This window comes from Gadus macrocephalus, chromosome 3, assembly GCF_031168955.1.
Source record: "Gadus macrocephalus chromosome 3, ASM3116895v1".
NCBI lineage: Eukaryota > Metazoa > Chordata > Actinopteri > Gadiformes > Gadidae > Gadus > Gadus macrocephalus.
The window spans coordinates 25952898-25973420 of NC_082384.1; the positions used below are offsets into that span (position 1 = coordinate 25952898).

General features: G+C 46.6%; 1 protein-coding gene across 1 annotated transcript in view; it reads left to right on the forward strand.

Moving 5' to 3' along the window:
• The window catches only part of LOC132454208 (uncharacterized), a 28155-nt gene extending 12524 nt beyond the window's left edge, over window positions 1–15631 (forward strand). The window contains exons 3-8 of the mRNA XM_060047427.1: window positions 8096–8214; window positions 11435–11562; window positions 11791–11891; window positions 11978–12126; window positions 12679–12987; window positions 15072–15631. Of these exons, the coding sequence (XP_059903410.1) occupies window positions 8096–8214; window positions 11435–11562; window positions 11791–11891; window positions 11978–12126; window positions 12679–12987; window positions 15072–15616 (1351 nt within the window). The 3' untranslated portion in view covers window positions 15617–15631. The remainder of the gene's footprint in view (window positions 1–8095; window positions 8215–11434; window positions 11563–11790; window positions 11892–11977; window positions 12127–12678; window positions 12988–15071) is intronic.
• Window positions 15632–20523: the final 4892 nt, after the last annotated feature.

Here is a 20523-nt window from a genome sequence, read left to right on the forward strand (position 1 = left end):
AAAGAGACTGAGGGAGAGAGAGAGAGACGGAGAGACAGACAGACAGACAGACCGACCAAAGTAACATGAAATATGTAGGAGGGGAGGCAAAAGGAGGGGAGGGAGGGGAGGAAGGTGTCAGAGAGACAGATGTAAGGAGGGGAGAGGAGGGAGGGAAACAAAGAGTGGAGAAGGGGGTGAGGGAGCAGAGAGGGAAGGGTGCTAGGCTACTTTTGCTTAAGTAAAGAGAGAGGAGCCAAATATATAATTTGCCATATTCCCCAATCCCCATGGCATGTTACCATTAGTGGTATGAAACACCAACATGACAATGAAAGCCAGACTCCGTGGACCACTCTTCCTGAGATATGTCCTCGGAAAGAGCACGCTGTCTCCTGGGAGGGCGGCCGGGACGCTAGCTCGGATAGCTTCATGTCGGGAGCGCTACGGTGACAGGAAGTAGAGCCCAGCGAGCAGAGACAGGAAGACATCAGAGAGGCGGACGAGGCGGGGGGGGGGGCAGTCTAGACGCGGGCGTGGAGCGAGGGGGTTTCCACAGGGCTCCGGACGCCTTCACGCTGAGCGTTTTGTTGTCCTGGCAGCCGTCCGCGAGGCTGTTGGTCGGCGGGGGTTTCCTCTGCCAGTGCTGTTCGTGTTTTTGCCTTATCTTATCTTATCTTATCTTATCTTGCAAAAGGCAAACAGAAAGAAAGGAGCATGTGACGTGACTCACATGGGAAAAACCGGAACCTTCCCCCCTCCGCCTTAGAGCCTTTTACCTGAAACGTCTCCGGCTGAAACCTTCCATCAGAATTCTGTCAACTCTGACCCCGTTGTATTTCCCCGGTACCCTCTCCTCTTCTCATCACCTCTCCTTGTCCTCTGTCCTCCTCTCTCTCCTCTCTCCTCAGTCCACTCTCTCCTCTCTCTCCTCCTCTCTCCTCTCTCCTCCTCTCTCCTCCTCCCTCCTCTCTCCTCTCTCCTCCTCTCTCCTCTCTCACCTCCTCTCTCTCCTCCTCCCTCCTCTCTCTCCTCCTCTCTCTCCTCTCTCTCTCTCCTCAGTCCACTCTCTCCTCTCTCCTCCTCTCTCTCTCCTCTCTCTCTCTCTCTCTCTCTCTCTCTCTCTCTCTCTCCTTCTCTCTCCTCTCAGTCCACTCTCTCCTCCTCCTCATATCTCCTCCTCGGGTCCTCTCTCTTCTGTAGTCGTCACGGCGACAGCAGAGGAATCTGCACCGGGCGTTGCCAGGTGACGCACTCGGTGCCACCCTCATTTGACCTTTGACCTCAGCGCTGACCCTGACTGTCCTCCGGTGAATCCCCCCCATCCCCCCCCATCCCCCCCGTCCCCCCCCGTCATCCACCCGTGTGGACGCGGGGGCCGGTGTAAATCTGCCGGAAATAATTACCATCAGCCTCGGGGGTCCGGTGTGAAGTGAAGACTGCCACTGCAACCCCCCCACCTCCCCCCTTCCTCCCCCCCTCCCACTGCAACAGAACCACACCACCTCCCCCCCCATTCCTCCCCCCTTCCTCCCCCCCTCCCACTGCAACAGAACCACACCACCTCCCCCCCCCATCCCTCCCCCCTTCCTCCCCCCCTCCCACTGCAACAGAACCCCCCCACCTCCCCCCCCCATTCCTCCCCCTTCCTCCCCCCCTCCCACTGCAACAGAACCACACCACCTCCCCACCCTCCTCCCCCCTCCCACTGCAACACCACCACCCCCTCCTCCCCCACCTGCTCCTCTTCCTCCCTCCTCTCCCTCTCAGACCACCAGGTTCACCTAAAGCACCAAGGCCCCCCCCCCCCCCCCCGGGAGGCGTCCTGGGAGTTGATTGGCTGACAGGGGGGGCGCTCGGCTCTGACTGGTGCTTAGGCGGACAGCTCAGCGCCGGCACATCCAATCAGCTCGCTGTACACACCGAGGGGGACGGGGGGGGGGGCTAGAGCCCGGAGCGGGGGGCGCTCAGACCCAAGGTGGTGTGTGTGTGTGTGTGTGTGTGTGTGTGTGTGTGTGTTTGGGAGGTGCGTGTGTGTGTGTGTGGGGGTGGGTGGTGTGAGTGTGTTAGTTCATATGTGTGTGTGTGTGTGTGTTTATGTGTGTGCGTGTATGTGTGTCTGACGGTTTGTGTGCGCATGTGTGTGTGTATGCGAGTGCGTGGGCTTGTGCGTGTGCGTTTAGTATGTGAATCGGGTGGGGGGGGGTCTGAGGGGGTCAACTGTGACGGACACTCACCCTCTTTATAGCACGGCCGTGGGGTTGTACGAGGCGGCGGCTTCATGGCCCGACGGACCCTGACCACGTTACGACGGCGGTGATCTCACACAAACAACAACAAACACATCTCACTGCAGACGGGCACAGAGCTAATCTACGGCCGGCCTTGGTGTCGTCCGGAGCTGAGCTCTGTGTTGGAGGAGGAGGGGGAGGGGGAGGGGGAGGAAGAGGGGGAGGAGGAGGAGGAGGGGGAGGGGGAGGAGGAGGAGGAGGAGGAGGAGGGAGGAGGGAGGGGGAGGAGGGGAGGAGGGGGGAGGAGGAGGAGGAGGGGGGGAGGAGGGGGAGGAGGAGGGGGGGGTGCACTTGTATGCATGCCACATGCATACACTGTCGTGCACCCACAAGAACGCCAAGACACACATTCATGCAAACATGCACATGATAGACACACACAACACATGTGTGCACACACACGTGCACACACACACACACACACACACACACACACACACACACACACACGTATGCCCACCCATGCAGGCACAGACTCTCAATACACAGGTATACACTACACAAAGACATATGATACACACAAACCCAGACAGATTGCTAACACACAAGTGCAACAAACATGCAACATGCACACACACACACACCAACAAATACACACACACACACACACATACACACACACACACACACACACACACACACACACACACACACACACACACACACACACACACACACACACACTCACGTATACAGAAATACCGATCCTTGTGACCCTTTTGCTGAAATGTAAATTGAACCTGACAGCCACACATCCACACACAACACACTAACACACACAAACATACACACACAAACATACACACACCAACACACACCAACACATACAAACATACACACACCAACACACGCAAACATACACACACCAACACACACACATCCACACACCAACGCACACACATCAACACACCAACACACAAACATCCACACACCAGCACACACACACACACACAATGTGTTGTAACTCTTTTAGTCAGAAGTCCCTCACACAATTGGCCAGGAAAGCCGGAACAACATTTTCCAGAATATGAGGGTAAGAGGGCAGAGAGAGGGAGAGAGAGGAAGAGGGCGAGGGAAGTAGAGAGAGGGAGAGAGAAGGATAGAAGGAGGGAGAAAGGGATAAAGGGAGAGGAGTGATAAAGGGAGAGAGAGAGAGAGAGAGAGAGGCAGAGAGAGAGCGAGGCAGAGGGAGAGGGAGTGAGAGGGAGATAGAGGCAGAGTGAGAGGGAGAGAGTGAGTGAGAGAGAGAGAGAGAGGGAGAGAGAGAGAAAGAGAGGGAGGGAGAGAGAGAGCAGGAGAGGGAGAGGGAGTGAGAGGGAGATAGAGGCAGAGTGAGTGAGAGAGGGAGGGAGAGAGAGAGCAGGAGAGGGAGAGGGAGAGAGACAGATGGATGCAGCGTTCGTTGGAAAGCAGAAAAGCAATTATGAGTGAGAGAGAGATCGAAGAGCGAGAGAGAGGGGGGAGAGAGAGGGGGAGAGGGGGGGGATACTTGGGGTGCTTGCCCTCAGGGCCTGTTCAGATGAATTATTCTACAGTGAAGCAACAGAACTGCCGGCTGTTGTACACACTCCTCATTCTTCATTTCAATTACATGGATCGCGTCCCCAACAATGCAGCAGCAACGTCTCAACTCTCAAATACTTTGGGAAAATATTTGTTGGCAATAGACTATACCGGTGGAGTCGTTGTATTGTAATTACTGTTAAGCAGAAATATGTAAACTGCCTTGAGACTTCGCCTCAGACGCTCAGTTTCAGACAAGCATTAAAAAGTCACTGCATGATAATGTATTAATTAAAAATATGATATGAAAGCGAGTTTGATGTAATAATAATAATAACTCATAATTTAATGATAAATAATATGATATGATAGAGCCTTTGTCATCTGGTTCTCAATATGATACATTTATTTTTTAAGTCGCTTTTCGCTTTCAGAAAATATTTTGATGAAAGTATTTTCAGGTAACACTTAAATGTTACCTGAAGTTTCCTTTTCAGCTAACACTTAAAATAAGGTACGCAAAACCGTGTTGACGTCCCACACTGGATCGACTGGTGGAGCTGGATCGGACTGAACCCTTTCTTCACCAGTAGTTAAGCTTTTTGAATAATTTGTTCACCAGTAGTTAAGCTTTTTGAATATCATTTGTTTACCAGTAGTGAAGCTTTTTGAATCATTCGGTCACCATTAGTGAAGCTTTTTGAACCATTCGTTCACCAGTAGTGAAGCTGTTTGAAACATTTGTCACAAGTAGTTAAGCTTTGTGAATCATTTGCTTACCAGTAGTGTAGCTTTTTGAATCATTCGTTTACCAGTAGTGAAGCCTTTTGAATCATTTGTTTACCAGAAGTTAAGCTTTTTGAATAATTCGTTCACCAGTAGTTAAGCTTTTTGAACCATAATACAGTATCCCTAGTCTGTTTAACAGTAACTCCTCAGTAGTTACTAAATAAGTGTCACTTAGGGCCCCAGTTAGGGCCCTACGTTTTTACTTAGGGCCCTAAATCATTCGTTATTACTCATTTGTTCCTCAGTAGCAACCCACGTTTTTGCGTACCTTATTCTAAAGTGTTGCCCATAAAAGTGGTTTGGGTAGAGGTTAAATCCCCGTGAGAAGAAGAGATATGCTTCACAGAAATGATACACATCAAAGTTAACATCAGCTACTGAAACACACTCATCTCTCTCCCCCGCTCTCTCTCCCCCTCTCTCTCTCCCTCTCTCATCTCTCTCCCCCTCTCTCCATCACTGTGTCTCTGTATCCTCTATCTCTCTCTACCCTAGGCCTCTCCTAGAATGAATAAAAAAATACACAGACCGTTAAGAAGCCCTCCAGCTCGCGCGCTCTCTCTCTCTCTCTCTCTCTCTCTCTCTCTCTCTCTCTCTCTCTCTCTCTCTCTCTCTCTCTCTCTCTCTCTCTCTCTCTCTCTCTCTCTCTCTCTCTCTCTCTCTCTCTCTCTCTCTCTCTCTCTCTCTCTCTCTCTCTCTCTCTCTCTCTCTCTCTCTCTCTCTCTGTGTTTGTGTTTGTGTTTGTGTTTGTGTTTGCATGTGACTGTGACTTCCTGACACTGATGATATCAGATTGCAAGCTGGGGTCCTAACTGGGGCCCTAAGTGACAGTTATTCAGTAACTACTGAGGAGTTACTGGTAAACAGACTAGGGGACTACTGTATTAATTAATCATCCTGTGAATTAGTAAACTGACCAATTTATTATGAAAGCAACTGTGTTTTCCTGGGATTTCACAATTAGTTATTAAATTAACAGGCCACAGACGGGTTGATTGTCATATTTTAATAAAGATATTCACAATACATACATTAATATTCACATTTAAGGTTTATTATGTGGCGGTAGTAATGTTAAAAGTGGTGGCATTAGTAATGTTAAAATCGTAAAAGCTATTGTCCACCGCTGCAGGGCACGCCTTAAACCTGTCGCCCTTGGCTTCAAGCACTGTGGAGGGATGGCTTGGGTCCCACACCAGATCGACTGGTAGAGCTCGATCTGACTGATGGTGAGTTGTTACTCATTCATGAACCATTCGTTCACCAGTAGTGAAGCTTTTTGAATCATTCGTTCACCAGTAGTGAAGCTTTTTGAATCATTCGTTCACCATTCGTTTACCAGTAGTGGAGCTTTTTGTGTACCTTCATGTAAAGTAATGCATCATACTGAGTTGTTACTCCTTCGCGAACCCTTTCTTCACCAGTAGTTAAGCTTTTTGAACCATTCGTTCACCAGTAGTGAAGCTGTTTGGAACATTTGTCGCCAGTAGTTAAGCTTTTTGAATCATTCGTTTACCATTCGTTTACCAGTAGTGAAGCTTTTTGAATCATTCGTTTACCAGTAGTGAAGCTTTTTGAACCATTCGTTTACCAGTAGTGAAGCCTTTTGAATAATTTGTTTACCAGTAGTGAAGCTTTTTGAACCATTCGTTTACCAGTATTGAAGCCTTTTGAATCATTTGTTTACCAGAAGTTAAGCTTTTTGAATCATTCGTTCACCAGTAGTTAAGCTTTTTGAACCATAATACAGTATCCCCTAGTCTGTTTAAAGTAACTCCTCAGTAGTTACTAAATAACTGTCACTTAGGGCCCCAGTTAGGGCCCCAGTTGTTCATTATATGTTACTCAGTAACGAATACAGTAGTCCCCTAGTCTGTTTACCAGTAACTCCTCTGTAGTTACCACTTAGGGCCCCGTTTGGGGCCCTAAGTGGTAATTCATGGTCCTAAATCATTTGTTATTACTCATTTGTTCCTCAGTAGCTACCCACGTTTTTGCGTACCTTATTGTAAAGTGTTACCCATAAAAGTGGTTTGCGTAGATGTTAAATCGCCGTGAGCAGAAGAGATATGCTTCACAGAAATGATACGCATCAGAGTTAACATCAGCTACTGGAAAAACCCACACTGCTTTTAGACCACACACACAATAAAAAAATTATCTTGTGTGTTTGTGTTTGCATGCGTCCGTGAGTCTGTGTCAAATGAAGACATCTGATAAAAGTAGAAGAAAAACACTGTGACTTCCTGACACTGATATCAGATTGCAGGCTGATGATTGGTCAGAATTAAAACATTTGACGTGGTTTTTCCAACTGATATATCAGAGTTGACTCCTGAGTCCACTCCGACTCCAGAAGCATCGGAAGCTGTCAGAGAGGAGCCATGGTCATCATCTCTGAACCGGACCCTGGACTCTCTGAGGAACCTGAGGACACGTCTTTGGACCGGAGGGAGCGCAGGAACAGAAGATCTGGTAGGTGCCATAATCCAGTAAAAAAAAAAGTGTTTTCATCTGCATACATTTAAAATGTACTTTTAGAAAATGTTTTTAGCCAAAGGGACAAACCTGATAAACCAGATACCGTATAGACAGATTTATTCTCCTAAATAACGACATGTGTGTGTTCGAGACAAAAAGCCCACATTTACCTTACCTTACTTGTAGTTAAGCTTTTTGAATCATTCGTTTACCATTCGTTTACCAGTAGTGAAGCTTTTTGAATCATTCGTTTACCAGTAGTGAAGCTTTTTGAACCATTCGTTTACCAGTAGTGAAGCCTTTTGAATAATTTGTTTACCAGTAGTGAAGCTTTTTGAACCATTCGTTTACCAGTATTGAAGCCTTTTGAATCATTTGTTTACCAGAAGTTAAGCTTTTTGAATCATTCGTTCACCAGTAGTTAAGCTTTTTGAACCATAATACAGTATCCCCTAGTCTGTTTAAAGTAACTCCTCAGTAGTTACTAAATAACTGTCACTTAGGGCCCCAGTTAGGGCCCCAGTTGTTCATTATATGTTACTCAGTAACGAATACAGTAGTCCCCTAGTCTGTTTACCAGTAACTCCTCTGTAGTTACCACTTAGGGCCCCGTTTGGGGCCCTAAGTGGTAATTCATGGTCCTAAATCATTTGTTATTACTCATTTGTTCCTCAGTAGCTACCCACGTTTTTGCGTACCTTATTGTAAAGTGTTACCCATAAAAGTGGTTTGCGTAGATGTTAAATCGCCGTGAGCAGAAGAGATATGCTTCACAGAAATGATACGCATCAGAGTTAACATCAGCTACTGGAAAAACCCACACTGCTTTTAGACCACACACACAATAAAAAAATTATCTTGTGTGTTTGTGTTTGCATGCGTCCGTGAGTCTGTGTCAAAGGAAGACATCTGATAAAAGTAGAAGAAAAACACTGTGACTTCCTGACACTGATATCAGATTGCAGGCTGATGATTGGTCAGAATTAAAACATTTGACGTGGTTTTTCCAACTGATATATCAGAGTTGACTCCTGAGTCCACTCCGACTCCAGAAGCATCGGAAGCTGTCAGAGAGGAGCCATGGTCATCATCTCTGAACCGGACCCTGGACTCTCTGAGGAACCTGAGGACACGTCTTTGGACCGGAGGGAGCGCAGGAACAGAAGATCTGGTAGGTGCCATAATCCAGTAAAAAAAAAAGTGTTTTCATCTGCATACATTTAAAATGTACTTTTAGAAAATGTTTTTAGCCAAAGGGACAAACCTGATAAACCAGATACCGTATAGACAGATTTATTCTCCTAAATAACGACATGTGTGTGTTCGAGACAAAAAGCCCACATTTACCTTACTTGACTTGTGATTACTGAGTTACGGACTATTGCAAGGCATCTCAGGTAGTTGTGTGTTTCATGATATATGTACGTTATATACGTGGAACAGAGTGCAGAGTAACTTTAGGGAGCATAACACAAGTTTAGTTTTTTCATTACTTATAATTAATGGTTGTGCAAAGTGACATTAGAGTGGCAATGGTTTATCTAATCAACAATTTTGTGTTTTAATAATGGCTGCTCATTTAACTGAAGTGATATCAGTCATTAATATGAACATATCTCAAATTATCCCATAATACATGTCCTCATATTTTCTGCGTGGGCCGATGTGAAAGACCCTGGTAACACGAAGGCCACATGTTGTCCCCCCTCCATTACTGTGTGTGTACGTATGTATTTCTGTGTGTACTACTATGTGTGCGTACATGTCAATAATGAGGGAATAATAATATGCATATGTGTGTTCTAAACTCAATACGAGAGCAACAGTAAGTTTATTTTACATTATTTACATTTCTAATTGATATAATGTTGTACTTGTTCTATTTTTATTTATTCATTTTCTCGAATGCACCAATTGGGAAAGCTTACTAAAAATGTCGTTGTACTTGACTCGTGCAATGACAATAAAAGGCTTTCTATTCTATTTCTATTCTATTCAGTACAAGAAGAAAAACACTGTGACTTCCTGACACTGATGGTATCAGATTGCTAACTGATAATTGGTCAGAATTAAAGCACGTGAAATTGGGTTTACATGCGGACACATCTGATTCGCATAGATGTGGAAGAACAGCTCAATCGGAATAGAAAAGTATCATATATATACGCCTCAATCGGTTCGGAATACAATTCTATGCGGAATAGAATAGGTGGTGTAGTCCGCTATAAATACTTATTCCGATTAGTTTGGAGTTTAACTTGGAGCAGCTGCAGTAGTTCGCAATTGGTCCACTCCGTCTGTACTTTAATGCACACCGAACATTACTGCTGTCAAGGAAATTGAATTTATTGCCTGATTCACGTCTTTGATATTATCACTCCGTAGTAGTTAAAGTAGTCCGGTAACTTATCAACCCCAGCGTGTCCGGTTGCTAAGCGACGGGTGACATCGGTGGGTTCATGTGTTAGCGTATCGTGGCTCTCGCTATGTGTGTGTGTGTGTGTGTGTGTGAATGACAGGGAGAACGAGTGCTATGCAGAGATGAATGGACGGAACGATTTTTAGATTAAAATAAAAAAAAAAAATATATATATATATTTTTTTTAATACAATAAAAAAAATATAAAAAAAATAAGACAGAATCAATTCGTGGCGCACGATGTTGATTCTGTGGCGCCGCGCCACACAATGGTCTATGTATGGGAAACACTGACATACATTAATTTTAGAAAAACTTTTTTAGCCAAAGTGACCGTGTGTGTGTGTGTGTGTGTGTGTGTGTGTGTGTGTGTGTGTGTGTGTGTGTGTGTGTGTGTGTGTGTGTGTGTGTGTGTCCTACTCCTGAACAGCTCTATGGTTTCACATCATTTTCATTGTGAGCATCGGACTGCTGAGTATTCTCCATCTCCCTGCGCTTCAGTGAGTCTAAATCATATCATCCTGAATAGAATAACAATACAGTTATCATCATATTAATTATTGTATTAATAGCGATGATAATGATAAATATGGTTTATGTTAGGATTAGTATTGATAATATGAGTGATCTTACTACTATGTAATAGCAGGCCTGTCGGACAAGTTACTGGGCACACTTGGTCAACGCGCATGTGCCAAGCAGCCTGCAGCTCACACACACACACACAGCGCATGCGAACACACACATACACGGCACGCATGCATGCATGCACGCACACATACATAAACGTATACACACACACAAACGCACAGACGCAAGAACACACACTTGCATGCTGACACAGACATTTCAAGACAAAGGAAGTGCAGGACACACGTACACACACACCGCACGCACACATGCACGTCAAGCAGCATGAACCTCACACGCACACATAGCACGCGCTATGTGTATAAAGACACAAGTCACGTGATCTTAAAGAGACAGCGTCCCTATAACACAGAACGAAAACATGTCAATAACACAGTATGGTGATTATGTCTATGGAGTCCACCACAAGACTACACTTTGTTTCTCAAAAGTAATATTACATTTGAGCAACATAGTTATGTTGCTGAAATGCAACATAACTATGTTACACTTGAGCAACATAATTAGTTATGCTTTCACACAAAAATGTGTAAAAACGGCTTATATGTAGAAAATTATTACGCTTGCTTCATAACGTAAGGAGGAAATTATTATGCTTGCTTCATTACGTAATAGGTGAACCAAAATGTATACGTTGTAACATTATAGCCAAAATGTTATGATATTATGCTCTCAGAAATTTGTTACATTATCGACTGGGGTTTCCACATTATTGCCATTATACGCACGCGCGCAAACTCTAGCGTTAATAATATGAATGATTGTAACAATTGCAACAATAATGATATTGATAATTATAGTTATTGCTATTTTAATTAGTATTAACATTAATAATGATAACATGTTTTCTTTCAGGGGGGATGGACTTTGTGTTTGGCTGGCTGTGCGTTCTTTAATGTTTAGAGACGATGTCGTTCTGTTTTAGAGCTCATATCTTCTGTACTCCTCTGGCCTGTCCTAGACTCACCGTCACCCTGGAGGGATGGGAGAGAGCACTTACTGGATGAACTCGGTGAGGGTTTTATCCAAGTTATTAAATCAATCGCATTATTAACATTTATTTCAAGAACAGCCTTTGCTTTTGTGATTTATGTTTGAACAGCCCCTCTTCATTATAACTTCACATTATATATTGTCATGCTAACAGAGCATAGACGGTGTTAAACTACAATAAAATAAAATAAATAAAGGATGTCCCTATTCTTAAGGTCATGCTTCTATGTGGTCTGTTATGGTCAGGTCTCAGGGTTGTGTGTCAGTAACGAAGACCGTAAGATAAGCAGTTCTGCGTTTGTTCAGTATTTTCTTTTACATTTAACAGATGAATTGACACTTCAGGGCTGGAGTTTCTACCTTAGTTCTACTACTAAGAAGAACTGGACGGCCAGTAGAGAAGACTGCCTGCAGAGAAACGCAGACCTGGTGGTCATCAACAGCAGAGATGAAGAGGTGTGTGTGTGTGTGTGTGTGTGTGTGTGTGTGTGTGTGTGTGTGTGTGTGTGTGTGTGTGTGTGTGTGTGTGTGTGTGTGTGTGTGTGTGTGTGTGTGTGTGTGTGTGTGTGTGTGTGTGTGTGTGACAGTGAGTGAGACAGTGAGTGAGTGAGACAGTGTGATTGTGTGTGTGTGTGTGTTCATCTGTGTTGTCATAACAACAATTGCTATTAACTTTGGCAACAGGGGTTTGTCAGCAGATTGATGGGTCCTTCCTGGCTTGGACTGAGTGATCGAGACACAGAGGGGACCTTCAAGTGGGTGGATGGTATCCCCATGACCTCAAGGTAAGGCTGATGACTCTATTCAGCAGCATCTGTTCTCTGAGAGTGAAAGACTGACCTCAACACTGTCTCCTCCTCGTGGTTCTCAGATGGAGACACGGTAAACCACGCGATGACGGCGGAGCAAAAGACTGTGTCGTAGCAGGGGAGGACGGCTGGTCCGAAGAACGGTGTGACAGTCTGATCTGTGAGAAGGTCGTTGACCTGGATCATCTGGAGGCTGAGCGAAACAAAGAGGGTTCGTAGACTTTGTTTGTGTTCATGAGTGGAGAATGTTTCCTCCTTTCTGTTCTCAGTGTAGATACAGTAAATATACTATTTAAGAGTTGAAAGGTTGTTGGATGTGTTTAGGTCTACTAAGGTAAGGTTTCTATTGTGGTCTACTGAGGTCATGTTTCTATTGTGGTCTACTAAGCTCAGGTTTATATTTTGGTCTACCAAGGCCAGGTTTCTATTGTGGTCTCCTAAGGTCAGGTCACAAGAGTCAACCCTTTCTGGGTTCACTTGCAGTTTCAATTTGAGCTGCTGAACGGTTTTGCGTTCTTCTCTGCAAGCTCCGCCCCCGACTCGTTAATCTCTGAGCTGGAGTGGCTTCCCCTCCCTGGGAAATCTTTGTAGACACTGCTGTGATACTCAATCATGTATGAAAAGGCAAGCCAGAATACTGGGTGTGAATCCCCTGGGTCGCCCTCTAGTGGACGGGTGTTAGGAGAGAGTGAAGGGAGTGTCTGATGCTGCATCTCTAGATCCGTGTTGTAGACGTTCACTCCTCTCCTCCTGGTTTCTTCAGGTTCAGTGATGCCCACGGAGGAGGAGGAGGCCCCCAGCATCACAGAGTTCCACTCCTCTACCCACGTGTTGCCCGTGGGCCAAACGGCCCGCTACACCTGCCACGCCGGCGGCACGCCGGAGCCCACAGTAGAGTGGCTCCACAACGGCAGGCCCCTGGTGAGGGACGGCACAGACGACCAATCAGAGGCCTGGGTTGAGAGGGGGTTCCTCTTCGTCAGAGGTGGGAGGTACGGCGTGAACACGGTCTGCTGCATGGCGAGCAACAGCGCTGGCACGGCCAATCACAGCGCTGAGCTGCTTGTCTTTGGTCCTGGATCCAAGGAGAGATGTTTGTTGTTGATGTTTTCATAACGTTGTTGTTGAGGTGTGTGTATATACATATATATATTTATGTATGTGTGTATATATATATGTGTGTGTGTGTGTGTGTGTATCACTAAATGTTCATATGTGTACTGTCACTTGTGTCATCCCCTGCTTAACCCAAAACGTAGCGAACCCAAAACCGTGATACGAACCAAACCACGAATTCTGTGAACCGTTCCCTAGTTTTTGTGGATGTCATGAAGTTAAAGTGGTGTTTTTTAAGTCCATCGACATTTAGCTTCTACCGGACGCAGACAACCAGCCATGTATGTTGTCCAGTTGAACCTAGCCTCAAACCACAGACTCGTTCTCAAAACCAAAACAAACTATAACTCAGACGTGCAAACTTAATGGACAAGTGTAAGGAAAGTGAAATAGGACTGGAATAGGGACTAGAAATCGTACAATTATTGAAGTAATTGTACTACTGCCATTACACGCTTATGTGTGTGTGTATTGGTACGTTTGTTTATGTATGTGTATGTATGTGTACATATTTATACGTATGTTTACGTATGTGTACGTGTATTTATATATGTGTTGTGGTAACCCGGCACGGTGAGCGAACCACCACCTCCCGAAACAGGACACAACTTTGCTGGGCAAAAGCCAAAAGGCATGTTTAATCCAAAATCATACAAAGTCTCATACTAAAAATAATACAACAGCGAAAAAACCTGGGAGGAATCGACGGTCCCATCCCCCGTGGGTGGAACCCCCCCCCCCACGAGGACCGTTCTCTCCGTACAGGAGCCCCATGGCTGGGAGAGCCCTGAGTGAGTGGAGAGGCAGGCTGTTTAAGCCCTGCTTCTCCACCTGTTCCTCAGGTGCTCTGCATGCCCTTAATTGGCCCGGGCCGGGTTGCCACAGTGTACATATACTTATAGTATTAGGTATACCGTATGTTTACGTATGTATGTGTACTAATGTATACCTATGTCTGAGTATGTATACTTATGTCTAGCTATGTGTACTTATGAATACGTATTTATGCGTACAAATGTATTAGTATCTTTGCATAGGTAGGTATCATTACATATTCCCGTATGTATACGTCTGTTGGTCTGTACACATAGCTAAAAAACTTTAGCTATGTGTACGCAACCTCTCACGCACACACACACACACTTTTAAGGAGTTTTTCATCCGCTCCGTATCCTTGCTTGCCTCCTTTTTTCCAACGTTACTAGTTGTTGCTAGACAGCAGGTGAAAAAACTACGTTTGCCAAGCCAAAAGAGCGTTAATCGCGCAAAAAAAAATGAACGCCGTTAAAATTGCTTTGCGTTAATGCCGTTAATAACGCGTTAAGCTGACAGCACTAGTATTTATACTATGTATGCATATGTATGTGTACTTATGTACACATATGTATGTGTACTTATGTACACATATGTATGTGTACATGTCTATGTATGTATGAGTACATGTCCATGTATATATAGTATGTGGACCAGTTCTATGGTTCATCAGTTCATCTCCAGCCTGTATGTGAGCTCAGCTCCTTCCGTCCGTTGTGTACACCGGTGAACACACCCTTTGAAGGTTGAGTGCAATGTATGTGTATTGGGAAATCCAAAAGTTTAATATCTTGGAAGATATTACTACTATCGTTTGGATATGTGAGCAATAAGCTTATCATACCGAACATTTTGGTGTATAATATGTTTACGTAGTGAGTGAATTATTGAGGGAGTAAATGCACTTTATACATTTGTCCTCGTTTCAATGTTTTGATTGGGCAGCCACTCACACACACATGGGATTTCCAATTAACTTTAACTTTAATTATCTTAAACACAATGTATACTATTGCTTAGAAATTATACAGCACATGATTCCACTAAAGTTCCTATCATATGATATTTTTTTTGTCTTTCTATGTTAATGTTTGAAGGAGAGAGAGCGACCAAAATAGGAGAATAAAAAGAAGAAGAGCGCAGGAGAACAGTACTAGGGATGATGATGATGATGATGATGATGATGAAGAATGGTTCAGCAGCTCATCATGTCTTGTTGTCCTTCAGATGCCTGTGAAGTCACACTGGACCCGAACACGGTCCATAGAGAACTCGCTCTGTCTGAGGACAACCGGAAGGTGACGATGGCTGAAGAGGACCAGCCGTATCCGGATCACCCAGACAGATTTGACTCCCTGTACCAGGTGTTGGGTAAAGAGGCTCTGACTGGCCGCTGTTACTGGGAGGTAGAGAGGGAAGGATGGGTTATTATAGGAGTGACATACAGAGGAACTTCCAGGAAAGGATGGGGGGGTTCTGGAGCATTTGGAGAGGAAAACGAGCGCTGGGGTCTTGATTGTGTTGATGATGCTTACCTTGCCTGGTACAACGATGGTTTCACAGGCACATCTCTCCGCCCCGCTGGCTCCACCAGAGTAGGAGTGTATCTGGACCGGCCTGCTGGCTCTCTGTCCTTCTACAGAGTGTCCCCAGGTGGAGGAGGGTCCTCAGACACACTGACACACATCCACACCTACCAGGCCACCTTCACCCAGGAGGACCTCCTCCCTGCGTTTAAGTTAAATGGGATTTCCGCGGGTGACACATGGTGAAATAAAACCGACGGGCGGGCGCGCACACGCACACAAACACATGCACACACACACACACACACACACGCACACGCACACGCACACGCACAGCACACACACACACTCCGCTCCGGGAGTACAATCCCTTTCTCCTCCATGTCGCGGCTCATGGACTTCAGAGAGTCAAGGCCAAAGTTCCTTTCCCCCATTTCTTCTCAACCATGGCCGAGATAACCCCCACTACGAGTCTTTACTTGTTGTGGAAGTAACACAGGCGTCAGACGCAGTCTTTATGATTCATAATATCATCCGAGGCGCACATAGCTTTTTGCCGTGATATTAGATATAATATTATATAAATACCATTACCCATACATAATATTAATATAATTATATTATATTATATAGATATAGAGCTCCAGGAGTCGGCAAACGGCCACAATCCCTTCTCCTCCATGCTGTGGTTCAGTCTGACAGCTCATTGGTCAATGGGCAGCAGCTTATTTGCATTAAAGCTACGGACACCAGAAACAGCGCATTCTGAAGGGACTGAAAGCTGAACGTTCTTTTTTCCAAAAAGCTATTTCCAGCAAACAGCTTCAAAAACATGTTTTCTGAAACTCAAATACTATGTTAACTAGTTGGGAAAACACCATAATATGTCTCCTTTAAGCTTTTTGAATCATTCGTTTACCATTCGTTCACCAGTAGTGAAGCTTTTTGAACCATTCGTTCACCAGTAGTTAAGCTTTTTGGACCATTCGTTGACAAGTAGTTACGTTTTTTTAATCTTTCGTTCACCAGTAGTCAAGCTTTTTGAATCATTTGTTTACCATTCGTTTACTAGTAGTGAAGCTCATTTAATCATTTGTTAACCAGTAGTGAAGCTTTTTGAATCATTCGTTCACCATTAGTTAAGCTACTTGAACCATAACACGGTATCCCCTAGTCAGTTTAACTAGGAGTTAGGGCCCCAATTAGGGCCCCAGTTCGTCATCCGTTCCTCAGTAACGAATACAGTAATCCCCTAGTCTGTTTACCAGTAACTCCTCAGTAGTTACTGAATAACTGTCACTTAGGGCCCCGTTAGGGCCCCGTTAGAACTGGGGCTCTGGTTGTTCATCATTCGTTACTCTTTCGTTCACCTCATTCACCTCAGTAACTACTCACGTTTTTGCGTAGCTTATTGTCAAGTGTTACCGTAAGGTATCGGGCGATGAGACTCAAGGCTCCCGTTCTCCAAGAGGAGCAGAGTCTCCTACAGGGGGCTCCACTCAGCTTGACGCCTGGACCGCCATCGTAGCCCGATGGGTGTGGTGTCCAACACACATAAGCGTGGTGTGTGTGTGTGCGGGTAAGTGAGTATGTATACCGTATACTATACCTTTGTGTTTGTTTGTGTGTCTGTCTGTGAGTATAAATACAGTCTGCAGTAGCTGTGTGTGTGTTTGCGAGTGTGTGTACTGTATGCAGTAGCTGTGTGTGTGTGTGTGTGTGTGTGCGTGCGAGTGTGTGTGTTCTGTATGCAGCAGGTGTGTGTGTGTCTGTGTGCGAGTGTGTGTACTGTATGCAGTAGCTGTGTGTGTGTGTGTTTGTGTGCGAGTGTGTGTACTGTATGCAGTACTATATGTGTGTCTGTGTGCGAGTGTGTGTACTGTAGGCAGTAGCTATGTGTGTGTGTGTGTGTGTGTGTGCGTGTGCGTGTGTGCGCGAGCGCGAGTGCGTTCCCCGTCTCCGTCCGTGTGTTGTGTTCCCGGCTCTCGGAGCCCAAACAGCAGAGATCCAGAACCACACTCGCACAAGCCGTATGGGACCCCAAAAGTTGGGTTGTCTTGGCAACCCCAACGGGAGCCATACATCATGCTAATGGGCGCCCTCTGTCTCCATCAGGATCAACGGCAGGAGGGGAGCGACGCAGCGCCCCCCGACAGAGCACCAGGTGAAACGGATCTGCGTCAACGGCTTTTGAGTGACAGGTTAGTTGGGGGGTGTGCTTTAGCCTTCTCTTTCTCTGGTTCTTTCCCTCCGACGTTGGAAGGGGGGCAGCCCTATCCCTCCGACCCAGCCGTCCATCACGGCGGGGGTTTAAGTGGCAGAGAGACGCGGGTGGCGCTGCGGGCTTCCTGAATACGTTATCTTGGTTAAATAACGGCAGAACACAGCGGAGGAGGAATCGCATTAAAGCGGATGCATGGTTTTTATTTGGGGGGTAAATGGCCATTATCTGTTTGTCCGAGTGTACAATAAGCGTAATACGATTAAAGCGTGAGATTATTCTCCTGATTGCCCTTTCTTATTGCCCCGGTTCATCCTGCGCTGCTTACGCTGGACTCTGATCCTATCCTGTTGAGAATCAGAATCTAGAGTAACTTTTATAACATCTTATTGTACACAAATACACATGAGTTCAATGAGTAGGCTTGGTGCCTCAAGCACATAGCAGCAACAATACAAGATAAAGTAAATAAAGACAGAAATAATACAAATAAGTAAAAGTAACTCGCAGAGGTGGTGGTGGTACCAGCCATGGTTGGTTCAATCACAAATATGTTTAGAAATATTCAAATTACAGAAATATGTATTAAATAATCTCTTTACATTTTTTAATTTCAAGGCAGAAGAAAATCCTTGAGTCTGAAGAACAAAGCACCGTACTTTATCTTCACACGACAGATGTTACACATGACGTAACACACATCTATATCAAACGATGTGTTACATCGATGGCCTGTGGGCTGCATGTTTCCATGCATGGTTCCCCTGCATTAATGTAATGTACTGGGGTGTCTTCCCGTTGCCTATTTAAGAAGATCCGATGCTTCCAGAGCACTCTGAGTGGAGGCCTGACTTCATCAAAGACCATTACGCCTCACTCCCAGGATTCTGCCAGTCCAGTGGTTTCCCGCCCTCTTTTTGTTTGGATGCACACATATTTCAGAGGAAAGTACTAAACAAATGACTGTGTAGGAAGGGACAGGGATCAATGGCTCGCAATTCCTTGCATTATTTTCGTTGTATTTTCGCCTGAGTAACAGAACGCGCAGTGGTTAATACGTGGGGTAGCATGGCAATGTCTTCACTGTCTCGCACACGTACACGCACACGCGCACGCACACGCGCAGGAAGTGGGTCTCCACACTCTTTCTGTCTTCTCTGGTTTCTCTGCATGCACACACACACACACACACATGCGCAGAAATACATCATTTCGCAAACACATGCATGCAGACACACACACACACACACACACACACACACACACACACACACACACACACACACACACACACACACACACACACACACACAGGCACAAGCCCACACACACCCCCCCGCTGCATCTCTGACGCAGCAGAAGGGGGTGTTACCGGCCTGATGGGTGGGAGGCGGCCGGGGGGGGGGGGGGGGGGGGGAGGTAGGTGGAGGCTGGTGCTGGTGGGTGGAGGAGGGGGCCGGGGGGCAGGGTGGAGGAGGGGTGTGAGGAGGGGCTAGGACCCTGGCCCCAGGGAGGCCATGAATCGGGATCACCGTGAGCAGAATTAAAGGGAATAAATACCGGGCTATCATATGGGGGGGGTGATTTATTCCGTACTTTCCCCGCGCCGCCTGAACACAGAACCACCCCCTTCCACCCCGGGAATCAATATGTAATTATAGACATCCCATCCAGGCCGTCACTCTCCCCACACTCAGGCCCCCACCCCGCCCCCACAACCACCACACCTCTTCACAGACCACCCTGCACCCCCACCAGCACCAGCACCACCCTGCACCACCCTGCACCAGCACCACCCTGCACCCCCACCAGCCCCAGCACCACCCTGCACCCCCAACAGCACCAGCACCACCCTGCACCCCCACCAGCCCCAGCACCACCCTGCACCACCCTGCACCCCCACCAGCCCCAGCACCCTCCTCCTCCAAGAGGCCCTCTGCAGCTCCCTGCCACGCTGAAGACGTCCACCGGGGGCCCTGCCTCTCGTACAGGCACCTCAAACGTCTCCAGAGTGATCTCTGCACTGTGGGGAGTCTGTCGCCCACTGCTCCACCACTGAGGGGTGGAGCAGGGTTTGTCTTGGTGCCTGGGCCGGGCTGGGCCGGGCCGGGCCGGGACGGGGCTGTGGTTCTGTTTGAGTGGGCCTCCCTCTGAAGCAGAGAGGTCTGGTGTCAGGGGAGGAGTCGGCGGCACACGGGCCAGTAGCGCTCCGTGTCACGCCTGGGAACAGTCTACACTACGCAGGCAAAATGTTCATCTAAGATGGACATCCTAGTCATAGTCCCGGCCGTGTCCGAGGCAGAGACGTCTCCGCATGGCTGTGCCTCTAAGGTGGCCTGACACATTGATGAACAGCTTCGCAGGGGTGAACTCTGCTTGTCGCTAGGTGCACACACTCCTGGCAAAATCAATGGGCTAAGCAGTCAATGCATGGCCACACTCAGGCTATTGCCCTTATCTTACCCCAGCGATTCAACGCTGACCCCCACACAGGCAGAGAGAGACACTCTAATCCATCTCTCAGAGCCCAGACAGACTCATCTCAGCTCTCACTCTCTCTCTCCCCCGCTCTCTCTATCTGTCTCTTGCCTCTCTCTCTCTCTCTCCCTTGCTCTCTCTATCTGTCTCTCGACCCCCCCCTCTCTCTCTCTCTCTCTCTCTCGCTCAGCCCCTACACACTAATACTCCCTTCCCCTTCTTTTACTCACAATCTCTGCCTTGATGTCTTCCACAATTTCATTTTCTCTTTATCTGTCCTACTCATCTTCTTCTGTGTTGGTCCATTCCTCACTCTCTCCAGGTCTCGTTTGTCTCTCGCCCACTCTTCTGATTGGTTGTGGGCGCGTCCTGGTCTGAATAGCACTTCGGTGACTTAAAACTTTGCCCAGTGAGACTGAATCGACAAACACATCATAGACCATCAACGAGAGCT